General features: G+C 39.1%; 1 protein-coding gene and 1 non-coding gene across 3 annotated transcripts; both read right to left on the bottom strand.

The window, feature by feature from the left end:
• On the bottom strand, positions 1-27,618 carry LOC150054468 (mitochondrial import inner membrane translocase subunit Tim23). 2 transcript variants are annotated; one of them, XM_090346813.1, is made up of 7 exons: positions 27,395-27,618; positions 23,908-23,966; positions 18,743-18,836; positions 18,444-18,528; positions 14,785-14,843; positions 11,939-12,049; positions 1-609 (listed from the first exon to the last, which is right to left on the bottom strand). In XM_090346813.1, exons 1-7 carry the CDS (start codon positions 27,498-27,500, stop codon positions 494-496), a joined length of 630 nt encoding a protein of 209 aa, XP_090202939.1. In that variant the 5' UTR covers positions 27,501-27,618; the 3' UTR covers positions 1-493. The 2 variants fall into 2 exon arrangements, with proteins under 2 accessions (XP_090202939.1, XP_090202940.1); XM_090346814.1 differs by lacking the exon at positions 27,395-27,618 and adding an exon at positions 26,928-27,344.
• On the bottom strand, positions 15,292-15,494 carry LOC150054469 (small nucleolar RNA SNORA74). Its single transcript, XR_016537939.1, has one exon. It is a non-coding gene; the product is annotated as a small nucleolar RNA SNORA74 (small nucleolar RNA).
• Positions 27,619-27,654: the final 36 nt, after the last annotated feature.

The following is a 27,654-nucleotide window of genomic DNA, read 5'->3' on the forward strand; positions in this document are numbered from 1 at the left end:
TAAGCCAAGAGTAACTTTTTATTTTCACCTTATACCTAGGAAGATTTTTTAAAGAGATACCAACTGTGTTTAGATTGGAGTTAGGACTTTGGTTCTATTCTCACCCTTTATTTGGAACACGGGCAGCATTACAGTTCAGATCATTAAACACACTTGATGGTAAAATATTGATAGTAAGCAGGACCTGAATTCTGGGAGTGGTTTTCCAGTTCAGAGGATAGGAAGACAGGTCCAAGATCATCTCTAAGAGAGAACCACATTACTCAGTGAGCCACCAAAGGGTTTTGGCTTCAACTCACTAAGGGAAAGGAGTATCGGTCTCGGTCCTGGTCCTGGTCCACCATCCGTATTCATGATCTTCACCACAGCAAATCACAACCTCCAATTTCTCAAAGTAGTTGTAGGTAGAAGAGGGCAACTAACTCCAGACTGACTTATTAATTAATCTGAGAGACTACTGAAGTGTCTTCCATTGATGAAGTGGCAAACATCTTCAGAGTGACTGTTGGAGCAAGGAACCTTTCATGTGCTCCCAGTTGTTATACAGTGCATAGAGGCTGGTTAGTGTTAGTCCTGCCAGTCCACCTCGTGCTACCCCTCGAAGGCCACCTAGGAGAGAAGAAAAAGAAAACAGCTTTTCTTTTTGTCGTGGGGCTTGGGCCTGTGCTTTTGTCCATGAGCTCTTTTGCTCTACCATGTTGCGCCATAATGCCATTTCTGGTAGTTGATTGGAAGTCAAGAGTCATGGACTTCCTGACCCAGGCTGGCTTTGAATCACATTCCTTAGAGCTCAGCATCCTGAGTAGCTAGGATTACAGATGTGAGCCAACAATGACTACAACAGGTTTATAGCACATAGTGTCCCAGCAACAAGTTTAGAAAATGCCTCTTGCAAAGCGTCTCCTTCATCCCCCTCCCAGAGAGAGGAAGAAATGCAAGTAGCACCTGGTGCAGAGCATGTGAAATGCCCAAGATGCCACAAAATCTCTATAGTGTTTTACCCATATATATATAGTAGTTTGGTGTCCTCAGTCTATGGGAGGAAAAGTGAGACTTACAGAAAGAAGTAGCACTAAAAGCACCATGAACCAAGATGGGAAACTGTCCCAATAGACACATTTTGGATAAAAATATGTATCTCATTTAAAACAAACTAAAGTCCAGAAGATAAATTCCCTGAACTACTTGTACAAGAAGGCTCTTGAACTTCATCTATTACCCCAACCTTAAACTTCAATTCATAACTATAAGAATTAGAATTAATGTAATTTCCACTCATCTAACTTGTAACTACAGCTATAATGGATAAGACATTGTTTTATTTAACCAGGTTAGTCATTTTTTTTTCCCCTTGGTCTGAGAATGGGATTCGAGTTTGGTACTTAATGCTTTTTCACTCATTAGCTAGCACTCTACCAACTCAATCAGGTCTTCAATCCTCATTTTCTTGACAATCATATTACATTCTATAATAAACCCACTAAATTCATAGCAATGAATTTAAGGCAGTAAGCAAGGTAAACAGCCAGTGTGGAAGCTGTCTTATCAGCCTTTGGACTCCGTACAGATTCTCCACATCATATTATCGTTGACTCAAGAAGTAGTGATAAGATGGCTCTAATCAGGTGCTGATGAAACACCCTCATTCCTGCTAGTCTCCCACACTAATGAGGCACTGGTCATCATCATACTCCTTGGGGGAAAAAGAACAAGAATGAACTTTTAATTATTGCTGTCAACAACTTTCAAGTGGGAAAAGAAGCTTTATAGAAATATCCTAACACAAAATGCCTCAATGGCTAACCTGTTAGTCTTAGTTTCTCTTTATGTGGTAAAGAAAAATCTAAGAAACTCCACAGGAAAAAAGCTTCTCAAAGCAACCTTAAAAAATGGAAGACTCTCCTATAGCTCCATAAACAAGAAGGGACAGGAAACTTCAGGAACCCTATACTGAGTCTACAGAGCACTTGTTGAAGTTGAGTGTTCGGAAGACAAAAAGGGAGGTAGAGTTATGGTGGTTACCTCTGGGAATCATGCCAACCAGTTCTGAGAAATTCAGTGACTTGCTGTGTTAAAACACTTCAAAACGTTTCTGCAATTAGTGTCCACCAGATGGCTTCAGCTGATACATTAAAGGGCCACTCCCTGGCAAGAATCTCCGGTCTGAAGACTTCTGATAGTTGACTTGCTTCTAGTTTCCTCTTGTGAAATGCCACTACTATCTCTCCCTAATTTTCCTTCTCTCTGTCCCTCTTTTTCTCTTCTTCTTGTTTTTTCTTTCAGCAGTATGGGGGATTAAACTTAGAGCTAGTTGTACACTAATTAGGCAGGCACTCTACCATTTGAGTCCCATCCCTAATCCTGTTGCAATTATCTCCCTTAAACAGACTCAACTGCAGACATCAACAGTGTAGGTGGGGGATCAAAACATTATGACAAAGTCCCACAAATCAAAGTAAACATCCATTTGTCACCTTGGCGACTAACACACAGTAGTTGAATGTGAAGCTTATTTAATGTGCTTGTGAATTTTTAAAAATCTTACTCACCAGGTTAACTTAACATTTCAGGGGCCGGGAGTTTGGCCTAGTTGTAAAGTGCTTACCTAGCATGCACCAAGACCTGGGTTTGATTCCTCGATACCACATACATAGAAAAAAGCCAAAAGCGGTGCTATGGTTCAAGTGGTAGAGCTCTAGCCTTCAGAAAACCCAAGGACAGTGCTCAGACCCTGAGCCCAAGCCCAGGACTGGCAAAAAATAAATAAGCAAAGAAAAAAAAAAAGAAAAAGAAAGGAAAGGAAGGAAGGAAAAGAAATTTCACTTTAGTAAGGTTAAATGTTGTCTTGGACTAGTATGTTTAAAAAGAGCTGTAGGACTGAAACTGATACTTATACCAAAATCCTAAGGTGGAATAAATAGAGGAATGGAAGAAGAAATGCTAAAAGTATCAGGTAGACCTAAATTTTGGATGTATTAAAAGTTCTCTAAATCAGGCAGCAAAATGTACTACTGTAAATTACTCTAAATTTTACACTGAATTTACAAAACCAAGGCCAAGATACCCTCACTGCTGTTAGAAAAATGACAGGCAGAAAACTGAAAACTCAACACTCTCTTGTGGACATTTTCTGACAAACATTCAACTTCATATGAACTTCTAGATCTCTACAGCCCCAAAGAACTTGAAGCCATTTGGGCTGACATTGTAGCCCAGTGGTAGAAGAGTTGCCTGGAATGTACGAAGCCTCTCATTTTACCTCAGCAGTGACTACTAAAAAATTAAATAAAAATGAAGATTGGCTTGGCACCAATGGCTCACACCTGTAAATCCTAGCTGAGACCCTGAGATCTGAAGATCACAGCCAAACCAGGCAGAAAAAGTTCCATGAGACTCTTATCTCTAATCACTCACAATCTGGAAGTGGAGCACTAGCCTTGAGCAAAAGAGCTCAGGTACAGTATTTGGGACAAGTTCTAAGTCCTATGACCAATACCCCTTCCCCCCTAAACAAAAAGAATGCCCACTAGCTTGTTTTTGTTTTTATTTTTTGCAGTACTGAGGTTTGAACTCAAGGACTCGCATTGTTAGGAAGGCTCTATCACTGGAACATACCTCAAGCCCTGTCCACTAATATTAAAAGAGCTGGAAACCATTTCTTACAGTGGACATTGCTTTGAGTTTCCTTAAGAACAGAGTTTCTGTGGGAGAAATCAGACTAGTTCTAAGGTTTACTGGTATACACTGTCCCCTGCAAATAACTGATTTCCCAGAAAGCTTTCTATTTTTTAACAAAAATAAAAGCTCCTTTCAAGTCAATGAAGTTAGTTACTTCCTTTTAAAGGTTAGAAAAGAGTTAACTCCAGCAAGGAGACAGCGAGCACATGCAGTACCTGATTCACTGAACATATCGCTAACCCTTAACCCATAGTACCCTTTTACCACACACAGCCAGGTTTTAAGTGTTATCTTTTTCCAGGATTCCCCAACTGTCAATTTACTAGAAAAGCTTAAAGACTTGCTTTAGGTTTTCTGTAAAGAAACAACTCTGTCCTATTAAGCAGAGGAAGTCGATTAGCAAATATACTTGCTTTGAACACAAAGTAAATAAGGCCAATGGTCAATCTCTATGAAGCAAAACAAGATGTATGTTTAGTTTTACCTCTATCTTCGATCCTTACACAACTTTTCCAAACAGAACAAGCATTACCTTATCTTTTCCAAGTATGAGAAAATGAAGACCAAAGTAAATATGAACTAATGACAGTCTTTACTCAGAGTGACAATTTCTGGAGATAAGCAAATCTATCTTTCTTTCTCTTTATTTTTTTTGGCCAATCCTAGGCCTTGAAATCAGGGCCTGGGCACTGTCCTTGGGCTTTCTCAAGGCTAGAGCTCTACCACTTGAGCCACAGCACCATTTCTGGCTTTTTTCTATGTATGTGGTACTGACAAATTGAGCCTGGGTCTTCATGCATGCTAGGCAAGCACTCTACCACTAGGCTAAACTCCCAGCCCAGCAAATCTTTCTTAAACAGTACAAACAGTAAATGTTTCAGGCTTTGAGGTCAAAGGTTATTAGGTAGATAGTACCTTTATTACAAATGTTAGTCAACTGCTGGAGGTAACTTTTTTTTTTTTTTTTGCCAGCCCTGGGGCTTGAACTCAGGGCCTGGAAACTGTCCTTGAGCTACTTCTGCGCAAGGCTAGTGGTCTACCACTTGAGCCACAGCTCCACTTCTGGGATTTTCTGTGTATGTGGTACTGAGGAATTGAAACCAGGGCTTTCTTGCATGCGAGGTAAGCATTCTACCACTAAGCCACATCCTCAGCTACTGAATACCATTTCTGGCTGTTCACAAAGCCTAAATCCTGTATCTGTTGAACACTTAACTTCTCATTACCTAGCAATCATTATATATACTTTTACATGTCTGACTGCTCTTAGTACTTCACTTAAGTAAAATCACATAGTCTTTGCAGTTTTGTGACTGGATTATTTCACTTAGAAGTTGAAAAACAGTCAAATCAAAGACCTATGAGTTGGATTAAAATGGCCTAGTAAAGATCAAAGTTCAAATATCGAGTTCTCCTAGAAGACAGAAAAGGAGTTAGCAGGAGTTAGAATTATACTTCCAACAATAAGCATTTACTACCATATCATTATGCTCAGGGGAAGTATCCAAGGCCTAAGGGTCAAGTCTAGGCTTTCTGTGAGCACTCAAAGAGCATTACCACCCTTAAAAGATGAATCCAGCATTAAGATGACCTTTAGTTTGTTAGATACTCGAAAATTCCAATCACAATTGCTTACTACATATGTTCTATATTTATGCTTCTTTATTGTTAGATTGCTTTATTATGTACTAGAAACCTGATTTACTGAGGTGGTTTTTGTTTGGTAATTCACTGACCACAAATTTCAGGCGATATTTTACTCCACAGATGTAAAAAGTCTCAATTATAAAAATGCAAGTTTTTTTGGAAATGCTTGAGAATAAGTCCTTTTCTATGTTGAAAATGGACTGCACTTGGGAGGTTTTTTTTGTTGTTGTTGTTTGTTGGTCCTGGGGCTTGGATTCTGGAACTGGGCACTGTCCTTGAGCTCTTCACCTCAGGGCTAACACCCTACCCCTGAGCCACAGTGCCACTTCTGGTTTTCTAGTGGTTAACTGGAGATAATAACCTTACAGTCTTTAGTGTCTAGGCTGGATATGAACTGCAATCCTAAGATCTCAGCCTCCTGAGATCACCGCATGTGGTTTTTTTGGTTAATTCTGGGGCTTAAACTCTGGGCCTGGGAGCCGTCCTGAGCTTTTGTAAAGCAAACTGAAACCTTTAACAGATAGCACAGGATGATACTCAGCCAGTAAGCGATTTCGTGGTCCAAACTATCTTTCAAAACATTAAATTCATATTTGAGTTACAGCAGACTCCATAAGAAAATCTGAGATTGTGGCTTCTTTTTTTATGACAGTCACCAAGCCAATGCATGGAGGTAAATGCTGGAGCTGAGTAAGAGGTTAATTCCTTCTTAGAAGGTAGGGAAGCTCAGGGCAGACCCAGCTCACAGCCTATTTTTTTATATAAGTGTCAGGACTACTGTGGCATTTCCTGCATTCTGGCCACCCTAATGTAAGAATGAATGGAATTTACACGTAACTTTCAACAAAAATGACAAAAAAGAAAATTTATGTTAAGTGACAAACATTTCAATTCTCACTGCACTTGTAGAATAAAGGAGGGAAGTAACCAGCTGACCCAGAATCTCAACATCAGTTCACAGTATGGCTGAACGCTCAATACACTGAAATCAAGGGTGACCAGTGTCTTTTTAATCAATTTGTCGTTAAAATAAAACTTAAGAAAAAAACAACACAGGAATAAATTCGGCGTGGTAGGTATACAAATAACATCTTCAAATTCCAGATTCAAGGATTATAAATTTACACTTAGGAATTCTGGAAAGAATTTTTTTGGGAAATGGCAAATCACTGCTGACAATAATTCTAATCTCCAATGTATTCCTCAAAAAAGAACTTTAAAAAGACAGAAAAAAAGGAAGTAAAGCTGGGTGTGGTAGCTCACAGCTGGAATCCTAATTACTCAGGAGGCTGAGATCTGAGGATCCCGGTTCAAAGCCAGCCTGGGCACCAAGTCCATGAGACTTACCTAATTAACCAATAGAAAACCGGAAGTGGTGCTCTGGCTCAAGGGGTAGGGCGCTAGCCCTGAGCTGAAGAAGTTGGGGACACCGATCAGGCCCAGAGTTCAAGCCCTACAGGGGAGGAAATAGCTTAGAATGAAAGACTAACATGGGGAGGCAGTGGAGAGATAATAAGGAAAAATGAAAAAGACATAAGAAATGGGCAGCTGTCAGACTGAAGGGGACTAGGTTAAAGGAATTCAGTTCATTTTATATGACTTTAATCCAGGCCTATGTTTCTTTAGTGAACTATGGATTTTTCAGAGGGTGTGAAGTAGCACTTACTAGATTCTTTGTGACATACAAGAAAGAATCCATTCAGTAATGACCAGCTTCTACCTCAATAAGAACAGTTATAATTTTGCTTGGAGTAGCCTAATCAAATGTTTTCAGAAAACAAAATCTCAGGTGTAAAAAATTACAATGATTCTTCTTTAACACCCATGTCCTAACCAGTTAAGCCCACATTTTTTTTTCTAGTCCTAATATAGTATTCTTTTTGTTCATATAATTTTTATTGCAATTAATAGAAGAGTTACATTATATTCACCAGATAGAAAGTGCATTACTTCACAAATATTGATACCCTTTCTCATGTTTTGGTCCTATATCCCTCCCCCCACCATAGCCTCTCATCTTGTTTTCCTCCCTTCCCTATCCTATTTCAAATGACCAGCTAAACATATATACAATATATCATATAACAAGGTAAAATGCTGTAACAATATGAGGTAACCAAGGGACAGCAAAAGAGATGAGAGATAACATAGTACATTAAGGACAATAATCACTCAATACATGGCTTTTGTTTCTGTATTTTGGAGGTTCTTTCATTTAGCATCATCCTATATGGCCTTATGAATCTAGGTTTTGCTCTATTGTAAATTTCTTGTAGGAGAGCCCAAGGTTTCTACTGATTATGACAAATGAGGGAAACCATTAAGCCTATGTTCCTTTGAGTCTATAAGCCCACATTTTTATAGAAGTTTATAAAAGCAAAGTAAAAGAACATATGAATTGATTTTCTAAACAATTGTCAAATATTAAAAAGTCATATTATTTTATCACCATCAAAACTTCATGTTAAAGAGAGGTGCTGATGGCTCATGCCTTACTACTACTAGCAATGCAGGAGGCTGAGATCTGAGGATCATGGTCCAAAGCCAGGCTGACCAGTAAAGTCCACAACTCTAATCTCCACTTAAGCACCAGAAAACCACAATTGGTACTGTGGCTCAAAGTGGTAGCACTCACTAGCCTTGACCAAAAGAACAAAAAGACAGCACCCAGACCAAGTTCAGGCCCTATGACAGACCAAAAAACCCCTCCAAGACCTCCCAAAACTTCATGTTAGCCTGTTATTGTCTTACAAAGGAGGCTGAGATGGGAAGAATCAAAGTATCAGGCTAACCTAAGTAAACTAATACATAAGACTATCTCCATTAAGAGAACCATTACACACTGTGTACCTGTGATCCTGGCAACAATGGGAAGCCTACAAGTAGGTGATGTTGGCTCTTAAGCAACTCTAGGTGGGAAATAAGACCCTAATCTCAAAAATACCTGGTGAAAAACAGGGCTGGAGGTATGGCTCAAGTAATACATTAGCCTAGCAAGCCTTAGGCCATTAGTTCAAATCCTATTACTGCCAAAAAATAGAAAACCTTAAGGGCAGGCCTTCAGAATAACTTCACATTCTTAAGCATGTTCTAATGACTCCTTTATCCTGTTACTCTATTTTCCCAGTAAGCAGTTTCATGTAACATATTCTAAATAAGAGATGATTACCCTACAAATAAAATGTTTCAATAAACCAGGAGAAAAGATCCAAAGGACTTAAGAGGTAATGACCACTAAACAATAGTGGTTCCTCAATCTTGTAAGAAGTCAGGCAAAATATGACTGTATTTTTCAACAAGTGGCATAAAAATCCAGTGTATACTCTGAAGGCATATTTTTCAATAGTTATTAATGTTTTGTGTGTATTGCTTTCTCAAATAACCCGACCCTTAGGAATTTACTGTACAGTATAAAATCTTACATACTGTGGTATTTCTAGGAGGCCTCAGGAAGTTGTTAGCTCAATAGAGACAGATAGATGAGGTAGCATGTGAGGTACATGCCTGGAAAGAGCATTCTAAGAAAAAAACAGCAAGTACCAAAGGGCCTAAAGGGTGAGATAAAGGATGGGAAGAAGAACCTGGCAAGGGAGCACATCCTACAAAAGAGGGTATATCAGGCCACTCTAAAAAACAGGGATTACTTCGACTTCTGACCAGTTCTTATCTGCTACTAAGTAGCAGGATTTCCCCTTAGTCTAATAATCCTATAAGTACCCATTATAACTTCTAAGAGACTTGTTCACGAACCTACTAAAACTTGCATAAGATCCCCACAGACATTTAGCTTACCACAGAACTGCAACAGCCCAAATGACTGTGATAACTGGGGAAAAAAAAAAACCAAAACAGTAAAAAAAAAAGAAGTTCTAAAAAGACATTGTACTATGTGGAGTTAAAAGCAACAGCTGAGTTTGCCTGAAAGTGTCTGTAAGGGACATGTATAGCAGTAATGAGGAAGCCCAGGATGCCTGGATATTGTATAGTTCAAAGTCATGGACTCTGCTTCCACAAAAGCAAAGACAGAGGGTAGGGAGGAAAAGAGAAGAACAGAGAAACCTTATAGAATGAAACAGAAAGAGATGAAGAAATAAAGACATGCAAATAACCTTCCAGTGATCCACCAAACCTCTGACCCATCTTTCCCCTCACCATCTCTTCACTTCACCAGCATACCTGCCTTTGCCAGGCTGAGGTCCATAACAAACCCTAACTTCTCTAACAGTACTTTTCCTTGTCCATCTTGACTTTAGACTTCCACCTCCAAACTGCCTTCTCTATCTGCTGTAAATCAAGAAGGATGACTCCAGTGTGTCATGTCCTAAAACCTCTGGTGACAAAGTGCCTTTCACGTTTCACCCTAGCCTCCTGTGCTTCAAAGCTAAACTTTCCTCTTAGAGACTTTTCTCTCACATATTCCTCAAGAGTATCAAATAAACAAGTGAAATTTAGCTCATCTCTCAGGCCTATGTCAGTTATTGTTACCCTTTCTTCTTTTCTTAATTTTCTGATCTTCCCATCCTAGAGGTAATTTGACATAATGATAAAAATGCATTTTGGAGTCATTGTAGTGTGACTCCAAATAAAGGCGACTTTTATTTCATTCTCTTTACAGACTGTCAATAAGATACTATGTAAAAAGTGAGAAATTTCCTTTCTTCTATCAAGTACATTTTGTACAGTTCTAACAAGACATAATAGTTTTCTTGATGAGAAGTAAATAGGAAATATCTAATATTAAAAAATAATAATAATCAGCCAGGCATGGTGGCTCACGTCTGTCATCCCAGCTACTCAGGAGGCTAAGATCTGAGGATCACCGTTCAAAGCCATCCCGGGCACAAAAGAGACTCTTTTTCCAATAAACCTCTAGAAAATGGGAAGTGGGGTTTGGCTCAAGGGTAGGGTGATAGCCTTGAGCTGAAGAGAACCCCCACCCCCAAATAATAATAATCAAGAAACAATGTGACAGGACTTGAATTCAGTATATGCCACTTTCTCTCACTAGCTGTGGCTTTACCATCGAGAAAAAGTGGCAGACACTAAGTTCAAGTCCTGATTTAAGAATGGAAAAAGAAAACAAAAGACTCGAAATGAAACAAAACATTAAGGTCAAGAGTGAAGAACGCCAACTTCTTTGGGAACAGGGAATTAACTAATATGAAGATGATGATTGCAAAAGAGTCCATCACTGAACTCTTTAAAAATTTTAAGACTAGATAGACTTACAATGAAAATCATACTCACTTATGTTGAATGAAAATTATAAGAAGTGAGCAAGACACGTGGCTTCAGTTCTCAGTACATGTACAGGGAAAACATGCAGACACAGACACACATCCACTCATACTCACATGCAACAATAAATGAATATTATTTGGACATTCACTTTTAAACTAGTAAATACTTAAACAGAAGAGCATCATCTTATCCTTGATAGTAAAACATTCACCTTCTGATAGAGTAAGATTCTCATGGGTACAATATGTACTAAAATGGGGCTTTGACACTGTTTTTGTCATGTAGTTTTTTGTTTTGTTTTTTGGACCAGTACTGGGGCTTGAACTCAGGGTCTGGACACTGTCTTTGAGCTTTCTCAAGGCTAGTGCTCTACCATATGAGCCACAGCACCACTTCTGCTTTTTCTGTGTATGTGGCACCGAGGAATGGAACTCAGATTTTTGTGTAAGCTAGGCAAGCAATCTACCACTAGGCAGGCCATGCTCCTTGCCCAAGAAGCAACTATTCTATCACTACTTGATAAACAGACATGGAATGGGAAGAATCTGAAGGCCAGCCCAAAGGAAAGACAAGCTGGATGGACGTGTGGTTTATGTTTGCAATTCCAGATATTTGGAGGTAGAAGGATCATAGTCTGAGACTGACCCCAGACAAAAACACAAGATAATATATGAAAGTAACTAAAACAGAATCAGCTAGTATGTGGCTCAAGTAGCAGAGTAAGTGCAAGGTCCTGAGTTCCATCCCTAGTTCCTCAATTTCTCCCCAAAAGAATATGACCTAGCCTTCAAGAAAGGATATTCTGAACATTCTACATATGGAGGAACAAGTACCAAAAAGACAAATAATGAATGGTTCCCACAGTACGAGGTATCTAAAGTAGGCAAATTTAGAGATAGAAAATTCAGGATTGCCAGAAGTTGAGGGGGCGGAAACAATGAGCAACTGAGTTTCTTAATGAACATAGAAATAAAGATGAAAAGGTTTTAGAGATTAGTCGTACAACAATGGGAACTTTTGAAAAATAGTACGGCAAAAGATATTAAAATTTACCCTACATTTTAGTTTGCTACAACTAAAAAACAAAACAGCAGGGCAAAATAGCATACTTTCAGTACTTGGAAGACTAGGTTGGAGGCCAGTGTGAACTATATTAGAATGCTAAGGCTGGCCTAGGCTACCTAGCAAGTCCTTGTCTCAAAATAAATACAACCCCTCAAAAAGCAAACAAATAATCCCCTTCCCCTTCCCCCAAAATAACCCATTCAAAAAATACCTAAAAAAATTCCCATAACCCTCCCCTCCCCAAATAACCACAAGATTACAATAGTACATATACTTCAGCTTTACATTCAATAGAAATAGTACCTACCTGTACATTTGTACAACATGCCTGTCAAGGTTCCAGCTGCTACTGTGTTCAGGTCATCTTCTGCTCCTCGTGACTTCTCAATAATAACACCAAATGCACTATAGAGCAAAGCTAAAAGAAAATATAGGAGATCAATCACAAAAGTCAGCATGGTAATTATATTCAAATTAACCTGGACAGTTACAAGGCAACTACTGCATAATTGTTTCTTAAATAGCAAAAACTGGCAACAAATAAAATGAACAAGAACATTTACATCACATGGGATTAATGTAGAAAAAAAATTTCCATAAAACCAAATGCTAGTCACTTAATAAAATGCTAGGTAGGGCTATATTGGCTAAAAATTTGGAAAAGCAGGCATACCATAATGAATCCAACTAGCTACTCAAAAAAATGTTTGCAAAGATTCAGAATATCAAGAGTAGCTATTTCTGCTATTACTCTAATAGTAATTAGTCTTTAAAATATTTAAAAATTTCAGTTACGCCAACATTTGTTCTTTGAATTAAATGATCATATATTTATTTTATCAGAATATAATTAAAAGAATGCAAAATTTGATTTGTCCTAACAACAATGATCATTTTTCACTCAAATAATCCTTTCATCTGTATTTTATAGGTTCCTATCAGGCACCAATTCATGAAACCAATTTTTTTCTTCCTTTCCTTCCCCTTCCCCTTCTCCTTCCCCCTCCCTCTCCCCTCCCCTTCCCTTCCTTTTGTGGATCTAGTGGTTAACATTCTTTAGTGCCCGGGCTGGCTTTGAACTGAGATCCTCAAATCTCAGCCTCCTGTGTAGCTAGGATTACAGGCGTGAACCACCGGGCCAGCCTGAAATCATATTTTTATCTCTTCAAAATCATATCTTTACTTGATTCTCCAAGTTTTGATTAAGTTTAGCCCTAAAAATCCTCTGTAGCTGGGTGCCGGTGGCTCATGCCTATAGTCCTAGTTACTTAGGACCAGTTACTCAGGATCAAAGATTGTGGCTCAAAGCCAGTCTGGGCACATAAGTTGTGAGACTCTTATCTCCAAATGACTACCAGAAAACTGAAAGTGGCACTGTGGCTCAATGTGGTAGAGCAGCTAGCCTTGAGCTGAAGAGCTCAGGGACAGCACCCAGGTCCAAAATTCAAGCTGCAGGACCAACTAAAAAAACCAAAACACCTTTGTACAGATGTTTTTAAATTTCTATGAAAGCTCCTTAGTTATCTGAGTGAGCACAAGCAGAACATTACACTGGAAATATACACAGTAACGATGGGGTGATGAGCTATCCAAACCCTGAGGTTCCCTAGAATGTGGAACTCACAAGGTCAAAACTAAGAAAATTCTAGTTAGGTTAGGACTGCTACATATGCTAGGTATGGAAATTATTAAAAAGGCACAGAGGAGGGCTGGAAGTTTGGCTTAGTGGTAGAGTAATTGCCTAGTATACACAAAGCCCTGGGTTCAATTCCTCAGTACCACATACATAGAAAAGCTGGAAGTGGTGCAGTGGCTCAAGTTGCAGAGTACTAGCCTTGAAGAAAAAGCCCAAAGACAGTGTGAGCAGGCCCGGAGTTCAAGCTTCTGGATTGGCAAACTATTGAGAAAAAAAAAAAAAAAAAAAGGAAAAAGTACACAAGGTGTGTGTATGTGTGTACCATATGGAAAACAGCTGTGTAGCAGAAACCAAAATGCAATCCTGGCTTTATGGTATGAAAATGCATGGCTTCCAAAACAAGGCTAGGATCCTAGTGAAAAAGAGGATTTTCTTTTTAAAGAGTCGCCTAAATTTCCCCTATTCAATCTGCTATAAATGAAAAAGTTTTCCTGACATTTATTATGTTTATAGAGCACAGAAAGCCTGGAAATAAGAGTATATGTGCCAGGCTGGGAGTTTGGCCTAGTGGCAAAGTGCTTGCCTTGCATGCACAAAGACCCAGGTTTGATTCCTTGGTACCATATACATAGAAAAAGCTGGAAGTGGTGCTGTGGTTCAAGTGATAGAGCTCTAGCCTTGAGAAAGAACAAGGACAGTTCTCAGGCCCTGAGTTCAAGCCCCAGGACTGGCCAAAAAAAAAGAGTATACGTGCCATAGGCAGACCTATTGTACAGTCATTAACAATCAAAACAACCAATTATTCATGAACTGATGAAAGCACTGGGTCTGGCTAAGCACCACTAAATTACTCCTTGTCTAGATATGTGAATGTTTTTATCTACAAAGGATCCTATGCTAGCAATTAGGTCCTTGAAATCTACACAGGTAAACTAACTGATGAATAGGCTGTTAGGAAAATAGAACAAATCTAGCACGTCTCACTATAGGACTTTGAGCCTTTCCTAACATTCACAGCCCTTTGTCTTGGATCTAGACTAACTGGATTTCAGTGAAAGCATGATTTTATTTGGTTTCTTGCTTGGACAGAAGTCAGTGTTAAAAGGATTTAAAACATTCAGAAATGATATTCAGAAGGAAGTGGCACTGAGATTACTTCATTAGTTCATGATCGAAATGCTACCTATATACTCACCAGAATGGATTTTTTTTTTGGCTAGTCCTGGAGCTTGAACTCAGGGTCTGTCCTTGGGCTTTTTCCTCAAGGCTAGCGCTCTATCACTTGAGCCATAGCACTACTTCTGGCTTTTTCTATGTATGTGGTACCAAGGAATCAAAAGTGGGGCTTTCATGCATGCTAGGCAAGCACTCCACCAGTAGGCCATACTCCCAGCCCCTAGAATGGACTTAAACTGAGTTGTTCCATACCTTAGAACCAGAATGTTGGTAGACCAAATTATTCACATTTGTATATTCTTTCTTTGCCTAATCATTTATCAAATAAGATTTCTACTTACCCAGAGAACCTAAAGTATTAGCCCAAAGTGCTCCTTGCCTAGTTACCATATTCAAAATCCTACCAGGGAAGAAAGAAAAGAATTGGTATTTAGAACCATTTTTTAAAATTAATCGAAAACAACTCAATAGCTTTTTAAAATGACTAGATTCAAGCCCCAAAGTTTTTTTTTTTCTATTTGTAGATACATCCTAATGCCTACTTGGATTTCTATAAGGATGATTTTTTTATCCTATAAAAATGAGGATTAGAATAACATATTCAATGACTGAAGAAAGTTTCTTTATTAAATACATCAGATAGACACTCTGAATAACAGCCTGAATACATTTTACAAAGATAGTAATATATGTAAAATCTAAAGTTGTAACTGGAAGAAACAATATCTCTTGGAGAGGGAATGTTATTTAGTAGTCAGAGTAAATAATAACAAAGTATAGAATACAAAGCAGTTCCATTAGAGTTGAACAGAGAGGACAGCTATCTAACTAGAACGCATGGAGAAAGTTGTGTCTGCTTCCAGACTATAACTAAGCACCTAAAGCGAATGCTTAGCACACTCTCAAGGAAGCACAGGTCTGCATGCACCAGTGCCATGGGTCACTAGAACAATGACACAGGCAATTGGATAAAGAAGACAAGACATTGCTCTCCCAGCAGTGTAACACCATCACAGGAATGGTTCTGTCCGGACAGCTGACTACTGCTGGAAATGACAAAAGTGTAATTACAAAGATTAAGTGAACCCATAACCTAAGTTCTAACGTGAGAAAAATGTGTTTGTTTTTAAAATGTTTAAAAGAAACAATAATGTCATGTGAATGTGGTGGTACATGCCTGTAACTCCAGCTTTCAAAAGGCTGAGGCAAGAGAATAAAAAATTCAAGTTCTATACCCTCACTGAAAAAGCACACATACAAAGTATAATATCTATGGGATATTTTCCAATTAATTATGCCATATAAACCAGGCACCGGTAGCTCATGCCTGTTATCTTAGCTACTCAGGAGGCTGAAATCTAAGGATCATGGTTCAAAACCAGTTAGGACAGGAAATTCTATAAGACTCTTATTTCCAATAAACTATTCAGAAGGGCAGAAAGTGGTGCTGTAGCTCTAGTGGTAGAGTGCTTATGAAGCTCAGGGCCAGAGCCCAGGCCCAGTTTAAGCCTCAGGACCGGAAGCACTACAAACTAGTAAAATTCTTTATAACTTGATAGGCTATAGGCCTTCATTTATTTGGTCCTTACCTGTTTACTCAACAAGACACTAAGTTATGACACTAGGATTTTTGAGGTCACTTATGTCTTCCTGTCTCTACATCCTATTCCATTTCTACTGTTAAACATTGCCTTTACCTAGGGAGATCAAAATGACTACATGTCCATTTTTAATTTTAAGAAATGAAGTCTTGGCAGGGTGTGGTGGCTCATGCCTGTAATCCTAGTTACTCAGGGGATTAAGATCTGAGGATCAGGGTTCAAAGCCAGCCCAGGCATTAAAATCTTATCGCCAATTAATCACCAGAAAACAGGAAATGGGGCCGTGGCGAAGGTAGGGGAGTAGCCTTGAACTAAAGAGCTCAGGGACAACACCCAGGCCCAGAGTTCAAGTCCCATGATCCACACACACACAAAAAAAGAAAACAAATGAAATCTTAGGTGACGTCAAAAAGAAATTTACTCTACTGACTTATGTTACTGTCATCACTTTGTATATCACTTTTATAATAACAACAAAAAATTAAAAACGAAAAGTTTTGGAAGTACCAGTCTTTTACAAAAAAGCTATGCAAGAGTATAAGGCCCTGAGTTCAAGCCCTAGTACTGCATTTTCTTTCTGTTCTAGGTCTTGAACTCAGGGGGTGGGCACTGTCCTTGAGCTTTCTCAAGACTAGCACTCTACCTCTTGAGCCACAGAACCACTTCTGGCCTTTTCTGCATATGTAGTACCAAGGAAACAAACTCAAGGTTTTGTGCATGTGAGGCAATCGCTCTACCACTAGGCTATACTCCTGGCCCCTACAAGGTTTTCTTTTCTTTTTTTTCTTCTTCTTTTTTTTTTGTCAGTCATGGGACTCACACAAAGGTTTTTCTAAGAGACTTTCCATGTGCAAATTCATCACATATTTACACGTTCCATATTAATTATTTACACAGTATGCTAATTATGCTGTATAAAACAAAAATGTTGAGTTTCAAAGTATCATAGGAGAGAAGGAACATACTAGTCATGGCTGGCATTTTCTTTCCCCCAGTCCTGGGGCTTGAACTCAGGGCCCAGGCACTGTCCTTGGATACGTTTTTTTGCTCAAGGCTACTTGAGCCACAGCACCACTTCTGGCTTTTTCTGTGTATATGATACTGAGGAAATCAAACCCAGGGCTTCATACATGTGAGGCAAGCACTCTACCACTAGGCCACATTCCCTGTCCAGCTCTCTGTTTTCGAAGGTAAGTTATGGTTCATAGGCATTCATAACTACTTTGTCTACTCTTGTAAAGATATTACATTTCTAATACAAAAAGTAAAAAACAGAATTGCTGGAACAAAGGACAACTGTTAAAAATATAATCATAACTGTAAGTGATCTGTGTTAGTAACACAAATTTTCAAATTTCCTATTAATTCTAGCACACCTGCTGCCACCTAGTGGTTGAACAATCTGTACAGGAAGACAGACTTCACTGTCCTAAAACAAAATCATGCCAGCAAAACCTTTCTTATCTTTAGGTAGTCATACAAAGAGGTTTCAATTCAACACGTCAATTATATGTGTATCACCAGTATGACCCCTTTTTATCATTCTCTCCCAGTTTTCCACTTTCTAATTGTTTTACAAGAATTAAAAAAAAATTGTTACCATAAAGGTCAGGTAAAGGATCTATTCCTTTTTGGACCATGTCACCCTTTCCCATGCTTTCTTCCAATTTTTCCCTCTTGTCCCCATCCATAAGTTGCATAGTTCATAGTACTGCAACTTCATTTGTTTACTCTTTGTCTCTATTTCTGTCTTCCTTTTCTTTTCCCTCTCAAAGGCAGATGAACAAACAAGATAAAAAACAAAAACAAAACAAAGAAAAAATCCTGTTGTTTCCATTCACTTTCTGATTCTTAACTGTACTTTTAGAACTTCATTGCAAAACTTCAAATCCTGAGAAAGGTCATTTATCTTCTTTTAGAATGGTCTCTAAAGTTAAGGGTTTTTTTATCTGAAGCTTTTGTGGCTCACTTCAGAATTAGAAAATGAAGTCAAGAAGTTCAGGAAAACATGACAGACCCAGCCATTCTTCTTTGTCATCACCTAGTCCTCTAGCTCTGCCAGCCCCTGAACAATCCAGATTCTCTCTCAGAAATTCAGCCTCTTGGAAAGCATATCATACAGGCTTGGAGGATGCAACAGATGTAGCTGAGAACCTAGGTCAGGATAGCACCAGCTGACTGAGGGACATTTACTAGAAAACCACTCCTTTTTGGTACTCAGATTCAGTAATCTGATTTCTTGGTTCCTTTTATTTTAAAAACACCTAAAACCCCAAAGAAAGGAAAAAAGAAAGTGTATCAGTTCTCTAAACTGTATACCTTAAATCACACCCATCATACTAACAAAACAGAGATTAGTGTTCAAGGATTCTTTCACCAGAGAATTATAGAAAACTTACTGTACGTTTCTTGGTTTGGACCAGGCCATGTTCTGCGTTTCCTTCAATCCTAGCCGAAGACCATTCACTGCCCCGAATGCAGCCCCTAGCAAATTATAACAATTCATCCGAATAATATAGATTTATCTTACAAAGAAGCTGTATTTCTGAATAAATTTCATTCTTATTTAATAAAAGAGTAAATATTGACTTTTAAAATTACTATTTTTTTGCAAAAGACACCTCAAACCAATATTCAGATTTTCATTTTAAGCACCATCAACTATCTGGATAAGGACACTGAAAAAAATTATACCCACCTGTCATGCAACATCCTCCAATAGTAAAGAAGGCTAGTTCAAATCTGCCCCGAGTTTTATTGGCTCCGGTAGGTAAAATAAACTCATCTGTGTCCTAAGGGATAGCAATAAAAGCCAAGCTAAATGTTCAAGACACTTACAAAATGTAAAAAGTATTCTTAAAACCATCAGCCAGTGGGAGGGAAATGGGGACTAAGACATGAAAAAGGATGTCAATGTTTGTGAAGTAATGTATCTTCTATCTGGTGAATATAATGTAACCCTTCTATCAATTACAATAAAAAATATATGAAAAAAAATCAGCCAAACTCCTTCCCTTTCCCTTGAACTCATGGCTTTGGACTTGCTAGGCAGGTACTGTTTTCCCTTGAGCTACTTTGCCAGCCCTTTTGGTGTTATTTTGGATTTCACTCCAAGCCAGGGCTACTAAAATGAATCTTCCTCTTCATGTCTCAACCTCCTTCAGCTGAGTGCAGTCATTGGTTGAGATGGAGTCTTTTGAACTTTTTGCCTAGGCTGGCCTCTAATCCCCAATCCTCCAGATCTCCAATTCTTAAGTAGCTGGGGACTATATGCTTGAGGAACAAAGCCTGATCTCTCCCCTTCCTTTTCTCTTTTCTTTTCCCTCCTTCCCCAACCTTCCAACCTTCCTTTCTTTTTTTTGTCAGTCATGAGGCTTGAACTTTGGGCCTGGATGCTGTCCTTGAGTTCTTCACCTTATCCCTTAAGCCACAGTGCTTTTCTCCTGGTTAATTGGAGATAAGAGACTGGGAGACTTTCGTGCCTCGGATGGCTTTGAACTAAGATCCTCAGATCTCAGCCTCTTGAGTGGCTAGGATCTATTATGGACCTGTATGAGCCACCACGCCCAGTTTTTTCTTTTCTTTTTTTTTTTAATTTGAGACAAAGTTTTGCCCAGGTTGACTACAAGCTTTTGATCTTTCTGCCCTAGCTGCCTAAATTTTTTTTTCATTTTTTATTGTAATTAATAAAAGGGTTACATGATATTTGCCATATAGAAGGTGCATTAATTCACATACATTGATACCCTTTCACATGTCTTGGTACCTTTTACCCTAGCTGCCTAAATTTTTAAACGGTTCAATTACTACTCTTATGTTTTGGCAGTATTGGGTTTGAATTACAATCCTCTCACTTCCTAGGCAGGTACATTCCTCCTTAGCCACACCTTCTATCCTAAATTTCATGGTTGTTTTTGTGATATGCTACCATTCCCTGCCAGGGCATGTGCCTGGGCACCATCTGTCTATGTTGGACTTCCCCTATAGCTAAGACAACAGGCACACACTATTGAGGCCAGCTCTTTAATGAGAAGACATTGTGATTTTTTTGTGTGTGTGGGTGTGGGCTGGGTTTGAATCACCAGCTTTCCAGTCTCAGCTTCCTGAGTAAACTAGGATTTATTGGTGTGAGTCCCCATAGCCCTGAATTTTCTAACTATTCAAAGTAGTTTTTCAATAAATTAAAATCCTAAACTACCTTATGGAATCAAGACTAAAACTATATCATAGAAACATCTGTAAGTGAAATAAAATCATTTAAAGTCTTACAAGGGCTTCTTCTCAGAACTTTCTTTCATAATGTTAATCTTATAGAGTGCAGGAAACCTGCTCTAATGATAAATTTGAAGCAACAGTACAAGCAAATTTAGAAAGCACAACTCTAAAAAAAGGCAAAATGAAAAGTAAATGTATCCACAGATAGTTATATTATCCTGGGATGAGAAAACTTTAATTCCTTAGCAACTATTCATTAACACTGTGTTATTATGTATTAAGACCAAATACTTCAATAGCAAATACAGGTTAGAAAACTTTTTCAATTCTTTTTCTTTTTCTTTTTTTTTGGTCTTGGGGCTTGATCTCTGGGCCAAGGTGTTGTCCTATGCTCTTCAGCTCTAGGCTACTGCCCTATTCCTGGAGCCACAGCTCCACTTCCCATTTTCTAGTGATTAACTGGAGATAAGAGTCTCCCATTCTTTAGTTTCTGGGCTGGTTTTGAATCACTATCCTCAAATCTCAGCCTCCTGAGGAGGTAGGATTACAGGTGTGAGCCACTGCGCCTAGGACTTTTTCCAATTCTTAAGTTCCTCTAGTATTACAATGGAATTCCTATTTCATGAAACAGGAATTCACATTTTATTTCTGAATAGAGAATTCAGGGGTTACTTTTAAATTAATGGGTATTCAGTGTTAAAAGTTATTTAGTGCAAAAAAGAAAAACAAAAAGGAAACAGTAGATTCCTAAACATCAACTTGATTTATATGAAACTTAACCCAAACAAGCTCTTTTACTCTAAAAAAAGAAAAACAAAATAAATAAATCAGCTAGGCTGGAACTTACAGAAGCTGTATCTTATTAAATACTGTGCACACATGCACCAGTACTGGGTCTTGAACTCAGGTGCCTCATGTTCTTGATGGCGTTTTCCACTCAACATTGGTGCTCTATCACTTGAACTACACCTATATTTCTGGCTTTTTGGTGGTTAATTGGAAATAAAGAGTTTCAGTATTTCTTCCCAGGCTGGCTTCAAACTGAGATTCTGATCCTGCCTTCTGAGTAGCTATAACTACAGATGTGAGCTACCAGCACCTAAACTCAATGAATGAATGCCTACATGAACGTATGCAGACATGCATAAGTTACTAATAGCCTAACTCATGTACATTATTTAACATGCAAGCCAATGATTTAGTATATTGGAAGCTATATAATAAAGACCACAACTGATTTCAGAGCATTTTCATCACTACAAAAAGAACCCTGAAGTCATGAGTTGTCACCTCCTATCCTTCCCCACCTCACACAACTACTAAACTAAGTGAAATCATGTATCTTGTCATGTGACAAGATATATAATTCAGCAAGTTTTCCAGGTTTATCCATGTTGACACATATATCAGTAATTCTTTTTTCATTGTGGGATCCTAGATATGTCACATTTTGTTCATCCATTCATGAGCTGTTGATATTTAGTTTGCTTCTGCTTTTTGGCTATCATGAATAATGCTACCAACATTCATGTACAACTTGTATGAAGATGTTTTTAGTTACTTATTTAACTTACTTTCTGTGCTGGTTCTGAGGCTTGAACTTGAGGCCTGGGAACTATCCTTTACTTTTTTCCTCAAGGCTGGAGCTCTACCACTTGAGCCAGAGCTCACACCCAGCTTGTGGCAGTGAACTGGAAATAAGATTGTCATGGAATTTCTTTCCTTATATCTCAGCTCTTGAGTGGTTATCATTATAAACATGAGCCACCAGATCCCAGCCAAATGTTTTTTGACTCCCTTGGGTGTTTATTTAAGGGTACTACTATCAGGTCATAACTATTTTTAACATTTTGAGGAAGTGCCAGACTCTTTCCAAAGCAGCTGTATCAATTTATATTCCCACAAGCACTGTCCTAATTTCTCCATATCTTCACCAATACTTGCTACTCTTGTGTTGAGTATACTAATCCTGGTGGGTATAAAGTGGCACCAAACATTTATATATTTTCATGAATAAATATTCTTAGACCCATGCATATGTTGTAGTTGGACTGTCCTTTTATCCATATTATTAGTTTTGTAGAGTGACTCAGATCAGGATAATGGTTTGATGCCAGCCTGGGCAAAAAGTGGACCTTATCTCAGTGAATAAAAAGCTAGATGTGGTGATATGTGCTTGTCATTCCAGCTATTCAGGATGCATAAACAGATTATAGTTCAGGCCAGTCTCAGCAAAAGCAAGAGCCTATTAGAACATTAATGAAAGCAAAAAGGACTAGAGACATGGCTTAAATGATAGTGCCTGCCTAGCAAATGCAGAGGCCTGAGCTCAAAACCCAGATTAAAAATAAAAGAACACAATGCCTGACTCTTGAGAAGCTCACAGCTTCCTTGGGAGGAAATTCTACTTTTTTTTTTTTTTTTTTTTTGCCAGTCCTGGGCTTGAACTCAGGGTCTGAGCACTGTCCTTGGACTTTCTCAAGAGTAGAACTCTATCACTTGAGCCACAACACCATTTCTGGCTTTTTCTAGGTATATGGTACCGAGGAATTGAACCCAGGTCTTCGTGCATGCTAGTTAAGCACTCTACCACTAGTCCAAACTCCTTAAAAATGTAATTGAATGCGTGTATTAATCCATTTTAGATTATGAATGCCCCTACCCCTTGCTTGTAGTCTAAGCATATGAATTTGTTTACTGTTCTTAAAAGTGCTACCAGTGCTTGGGTGATAACAAAAGTTCTGTCAACCAGGAGGCCAACTGGTATACTAAAAGGGTTGTAGATTAGCTATTCAGAAGGAATCTAATAGCATATCATGTAATATGGCGACTATATTAAAGAAATCAAGAAAAAAAACCCAAAAGAACAAAACAACAACAACAAAAAACTACTAACAGATAAAAATCCTTTATCAGAGCTAGGTGCTGGTGGCTCATGCCTGTAATTCTAGCTACTCAGGAGGCTGAGATCTAGGGATCGTGATTCGAAGTCAAGCTGGGCAATCAAATCTGTGAGACCTGCATCTTTAAAAAAGAACTCCGGGGGCCGGGAGTTTGGCCTAGTGGTTAAAGTGCTTGCCTAGCATGCATGAAGACCCGGGTTCGATTCCTCGGTGCCACATACATAGAAAAAAGCCGGAAGTGGTGCTGAGGCTCAAGTGGTAGAGCTCTAGCCTTGAGAAAGTCCAAGGCCAGTGCTCAGGCCCTGAGCTCAAGCCCAGGACTGGCAAAAAAAAAAAAAAAAAAAAAAAAAAAAAAAAAAGAACTCAGAAAGGGCCACACATTGCACTGTGGCTTAAGTGATAGCCTTGGACAGAAAAAGCACTCAGTTGTGGGGCTTGAACTCAGGGCCTGGGTGATGTCCCTAAGCTTTTATGCTCAAGGCTAGTTAGCACTCTACCATTTCGAGCCACAGCCATACTTTCTGTTTTGGAGTGGTTAATTGGACATAAAAGTCTCTATCTACCTTTTGAATCAGACTTCTAGCCCTCATATTTTGCTGGTATATTTTGGAGATGAAGTCTAACAGACTTTTCAGACTAGGCTGATCCCCTAGCTCCAAGGAGCTGTAATCACAGGGGTAAATTGCTAGCTCCAGGTTTGAAATTTTAAAAAAAAGTCACTGATCTAATAAAATTTTAACCTTACCTGCACCAGATATCGTGGATCCACATTTAAATAAGGAGACAGAGGATTCATACCAGTTACTAGAGAGAAAACAAAATATTACATTTCAATATAAAGAATTTAATGTAGCATCTATTACACAAGTTTTGATACTTTAAAAAATTATTAGCACACATTAGTTGTGCCAGGGATGTTTCACTGTGACATATCTACCTTGTACCCAATCAGCTTTACCACCACATCACACCTCTATCCTTTTTAAAACAATTTTAACTGGTTTCACTGTTCTACTGCCATACATAATAAACTTAAACTAGTTACCTTCCTACTACTGAAAAACAACCCTCAATAAACAGAGCCTGTTTTACTCTGATCATTCTTTTTTTATTTTGCCAGTCCTGGGCATGAGCTCAGGGTCTGAGCACTGTCCTTGGACTTTTTCAAGGCTAGAGCTCTACCACTTGAGCCTCAGCACCACTTCTGGCTTTTTTCTATGCATGTGGTACCGAGGAATCAAACCTGGGTCTTCATGCATGCTAGGCAAGCACTTTAACCACTAGGCCAAATTCCCGGCCCCTACTCTGATCATTCTTAAAATAAATAAATGAAAATAAAAATCTTGTGTGGAGTTTAAAAAAAAAATTATTATTATTTTTTTGCCGTTCTGGAGCTTGAACTCAGTGCCTGAGCACTGTCCTTTGGCTTTCTCAAGGCTAGTGCTCTACCCCTGAGCCACAGCACCATTTCTGGCTTTTTCTAAGTAGTGGCACCGAGGAATGGAACCTGGGTCTTCATGTATTCTGGGCAAACACTCTACCACTAGGTCATGCTCCTGGCCCTAGTATGGGAATTTTTAATCCTCTCCATCAGTTTGGGGCCTGTTGGAGGAAGTCCTCAGTCTTAAGACGGGGTGTCTGGTTGCCTGGGCTTTCACAAGATAACTAGCAATAACATAAATGGACAAAAAGAAACAAAGTTTCTTTCATTTTACAAGAAACTATGGAAACAACATAAAATCATTTAACTTCTAGAGAAAAACAGAAACCCAATGGTTTTTTACTTTAATATTTCAACATAGTTCTTTCAAAAATTTTAAGTCAACTTACCACTGAAAGATAGAAAATTCATGTTTGGCTTTTTTTTCTTTTTCTTAACCAAAAGTTTAGGAGTTAGTGAAAGAGAAAATGCAAACCAGGGCTAAATTAAAACCAACTTTGAATTATTCTTAAGAAATCTATCACAAAAAATAAATTTGGAAATGGAGCTGTGGCTCAAACTGGTAAAGCCTTAGCCAAACCCTAAACTCCAGCCTCAGGACTGGCACAGAGTGTTTTAAGAAGGGAGAATGGGGAAGGAAGAATGACAGAGGAGTTGAGTTTGATCGGGATTGTATACATGTATACGACCAATGTCTTATAATATACTTTTTTTTTTTGATGGGTCATGGAGCTTGAACTCATCCTGGGCACTATCGCTGAGCTCAACTCAAGGCTACTGCCCTACCCTTGAGCCATGCCCCATTTCCCATTTTCTAGGGGTTAATTGGAGATAAGATTCTCAGGTCCTTTTGTGCCCAGGCTGACTTTAAACCTTGATCCTAAGATCTCAGCCTCCTGAGTAGCTAGGATTAAAGGCATGAGCCACTGTGACCAGCTATAATACACTTCTGTAACTTTTGGGTCTTTCTACACTGCCTAAGACTGATCATTTCAAAGTTCTACTCTATTTTCAGTTGTTACATATATCATGGCTATTGTTACCATAATCTGAGCATCCAGTCACATAGCAATTTTCTAAACAATTTACATTCTCTTGCTCCTTCAGTTCACCCACAATTAAAATCACTTAACGAAATCAGCCCTAATGGCTTCCCATTACCCTAGTAATAAAATCCAAACTTCTTACCTTTGCTTGCAAAAGCTTGTACTAGCTTCTGTTCCCTGAATCTCTGTTTTCAATGTTATCTGCCACTCCAACTTCCTTGCAACTTTGAAGCCTGCCTGAAGAGCAGTTCCTCAAATTTGCAGATTGTTTTCTTTCAGGAACCTTGCCTCTCAAGAATCTATACTGGGCCTAGTGGTAGAGTGCTTGCCTAGCATGCATTAACCATTGGGTTTGATTCCCTGGTACCACATACATAGAAACGAAGTGGCACTGCAGCTCAAGTGATAGAGTGCTAGCCTTGAGAAAGCCCAAGGACAGTGTCTAGGGCCTGAGTTCAAGCCACAGGATTGGCAAAACAAAAACAAACAAAAAAAGCCTATACTGTATCAGTTCATAGCTCAAATGTCAACTTTGCTTTCCATATCCCATTTTACAATGTTTCGAATCTCATGACAATCTTGTGATGCTATTTTATTTCCTTTATATCACCTATTACTATAATGTCTTTTACAAAACTGGTATGCCTCAGGAGGCACTTGCTAGGCAGGCACTCTACCATTTGAACATGGTAGCACACAGGAAATCACTTTTCTAAACATCAGCAGTGCTGCATCCACAGAATAAATAGTTGGCACATTGTAGGAGTTTAAGGAATGTGGCTCCTCAATTTACTTTCAAGTCTTAAGCAAGTTAATGTAATAATATTTTGTCACTTTATACTATGAAATCCAAAAGAAATCTTAAGACGTATGCAAAGATATATTCTTACACATCTAGGAAATTAGGGAAATGACCGCATTCTTCGGGTTCTTCACTATACAAGACATAGTTAAATATTACAAGGCCTTTCAAAAACCATATATATATATATTTTTTTTTTTTTTTTTGCTGAGGCAACTATTTTTCCACCATCAACTATCATCTTTTGATCCAGGTTGTCTGGATCACACAAAATCTGAAATAAACACACGATTGAGGAGAGAATAAGCAGGACGTTCATGTCTCTGTATCCTAACTCCTGTATTTTCTTTAATTCTTTCTTTCTTTTGGTCGGTTGTGCGGCTTGAACTCAGGGGGCTCTACCCCTGAACACTTCAGCTCAAGGTTATCACTCTACCAATTAAGCCACAGCGCTGCTTCCCTTTCTTTAACCTTACCTGATTTTCTTCTTCACATCTTTAGTAAGGTTTACTTCATGTCCCAGTTCTTCCAGATGGTTTCCTCGCCTATCCCAAGTAACAATTACTTGTAGCCTCTGGGTTTTTTTTTTGTTTTAAATCGTTTGCTCTGGGACTTGAGCTGGGGGAGGGGCACTTTACTAGTAAATTATGGCAGAAATGGACTCTTCTCTTAAATCAGGGTGAAGCACAAAAATGAGTGTGATTAAAAGGTGAGCCCCGAATATAAATTTAAGAAAACACGCATTGCCTCCTCCCAGAGTCCAGGGTAAGCAGTTTCCCGAGGATCTCCGACCTCAGGAATCGTCCAATCCTAAGAGTGGCCGCGCTGATACACAAACCTCCCCACTGGCGGTGAACTCCACGGTGCCAGCAGGAAAGACGAGGGGACGCCGCCGCGCGGCGCGGTGGCGGGGACTCGTGGGCAGGGCAGGCCCCGTACTTACACGGCACGCCGGCCAAGTCCGCGTGCGAGTAGCCGGCCCCGTTGGCTCCGAAGAAGCTGGCCAGCCCTCCGGTGGTCTTGTTGCCACTTCCCCCGCCACCCTCCATGGTGTCGCGCCGCCTGCTTCAAGCCGTCAGTCTGCGGTCGCGGGCCGGGCCGTCGCTCCTCGGTGACCGCGGGAGAGCCCGCGTTGCCGCCGCCTCCGTCGCACGCTGACCTTCCGGGCGTCGCGCCGTCAAGCAACCCATTTCCGTTTTGCGG

Source organism: Megascapheus bottae, chromosome 15 (genome assembly GCF_031878675.1).
Source record: "Megascapheus bottae isolate mThoBot1 chromosome 15, mThoBot2.hap1, whole genome shotgun sequence".
Taxonomy (NCBI): Eukaryota; Metazoa; Chordata; class Mammalia; order Rodentia; family Geomyidae; genus Megascapheus; species Megascapheus bottae.

What these genes read in the sequence shown, in the direction of transcription:
- LOC150054468 (XM_090346813.1), bottom strand. Translation starts at nt 27,500, where the DNA reads ATGGAGGGTGGCGGGGGAAGTGGCAACAAGACCACCGGAGGGCTGGCC. An exon ending in ATCCACGATATCTGGTGCAG is followed by an intron (nt 18,837 to 23,907) that starts GTAAGGTTAAAA and finishes GCTATCCCTTAG; the next exon opens with GACACAGATGAGTTTATTTT. An exon ending in TGGAGGATGTTGCATGACAG is followed by an intron (nt 18,529 to 18,742) that starts GTGGGTATAATT and finishes ATAATTTGCTAG; the next exon opens with GGGCTGCATTCGGGGCAGTG.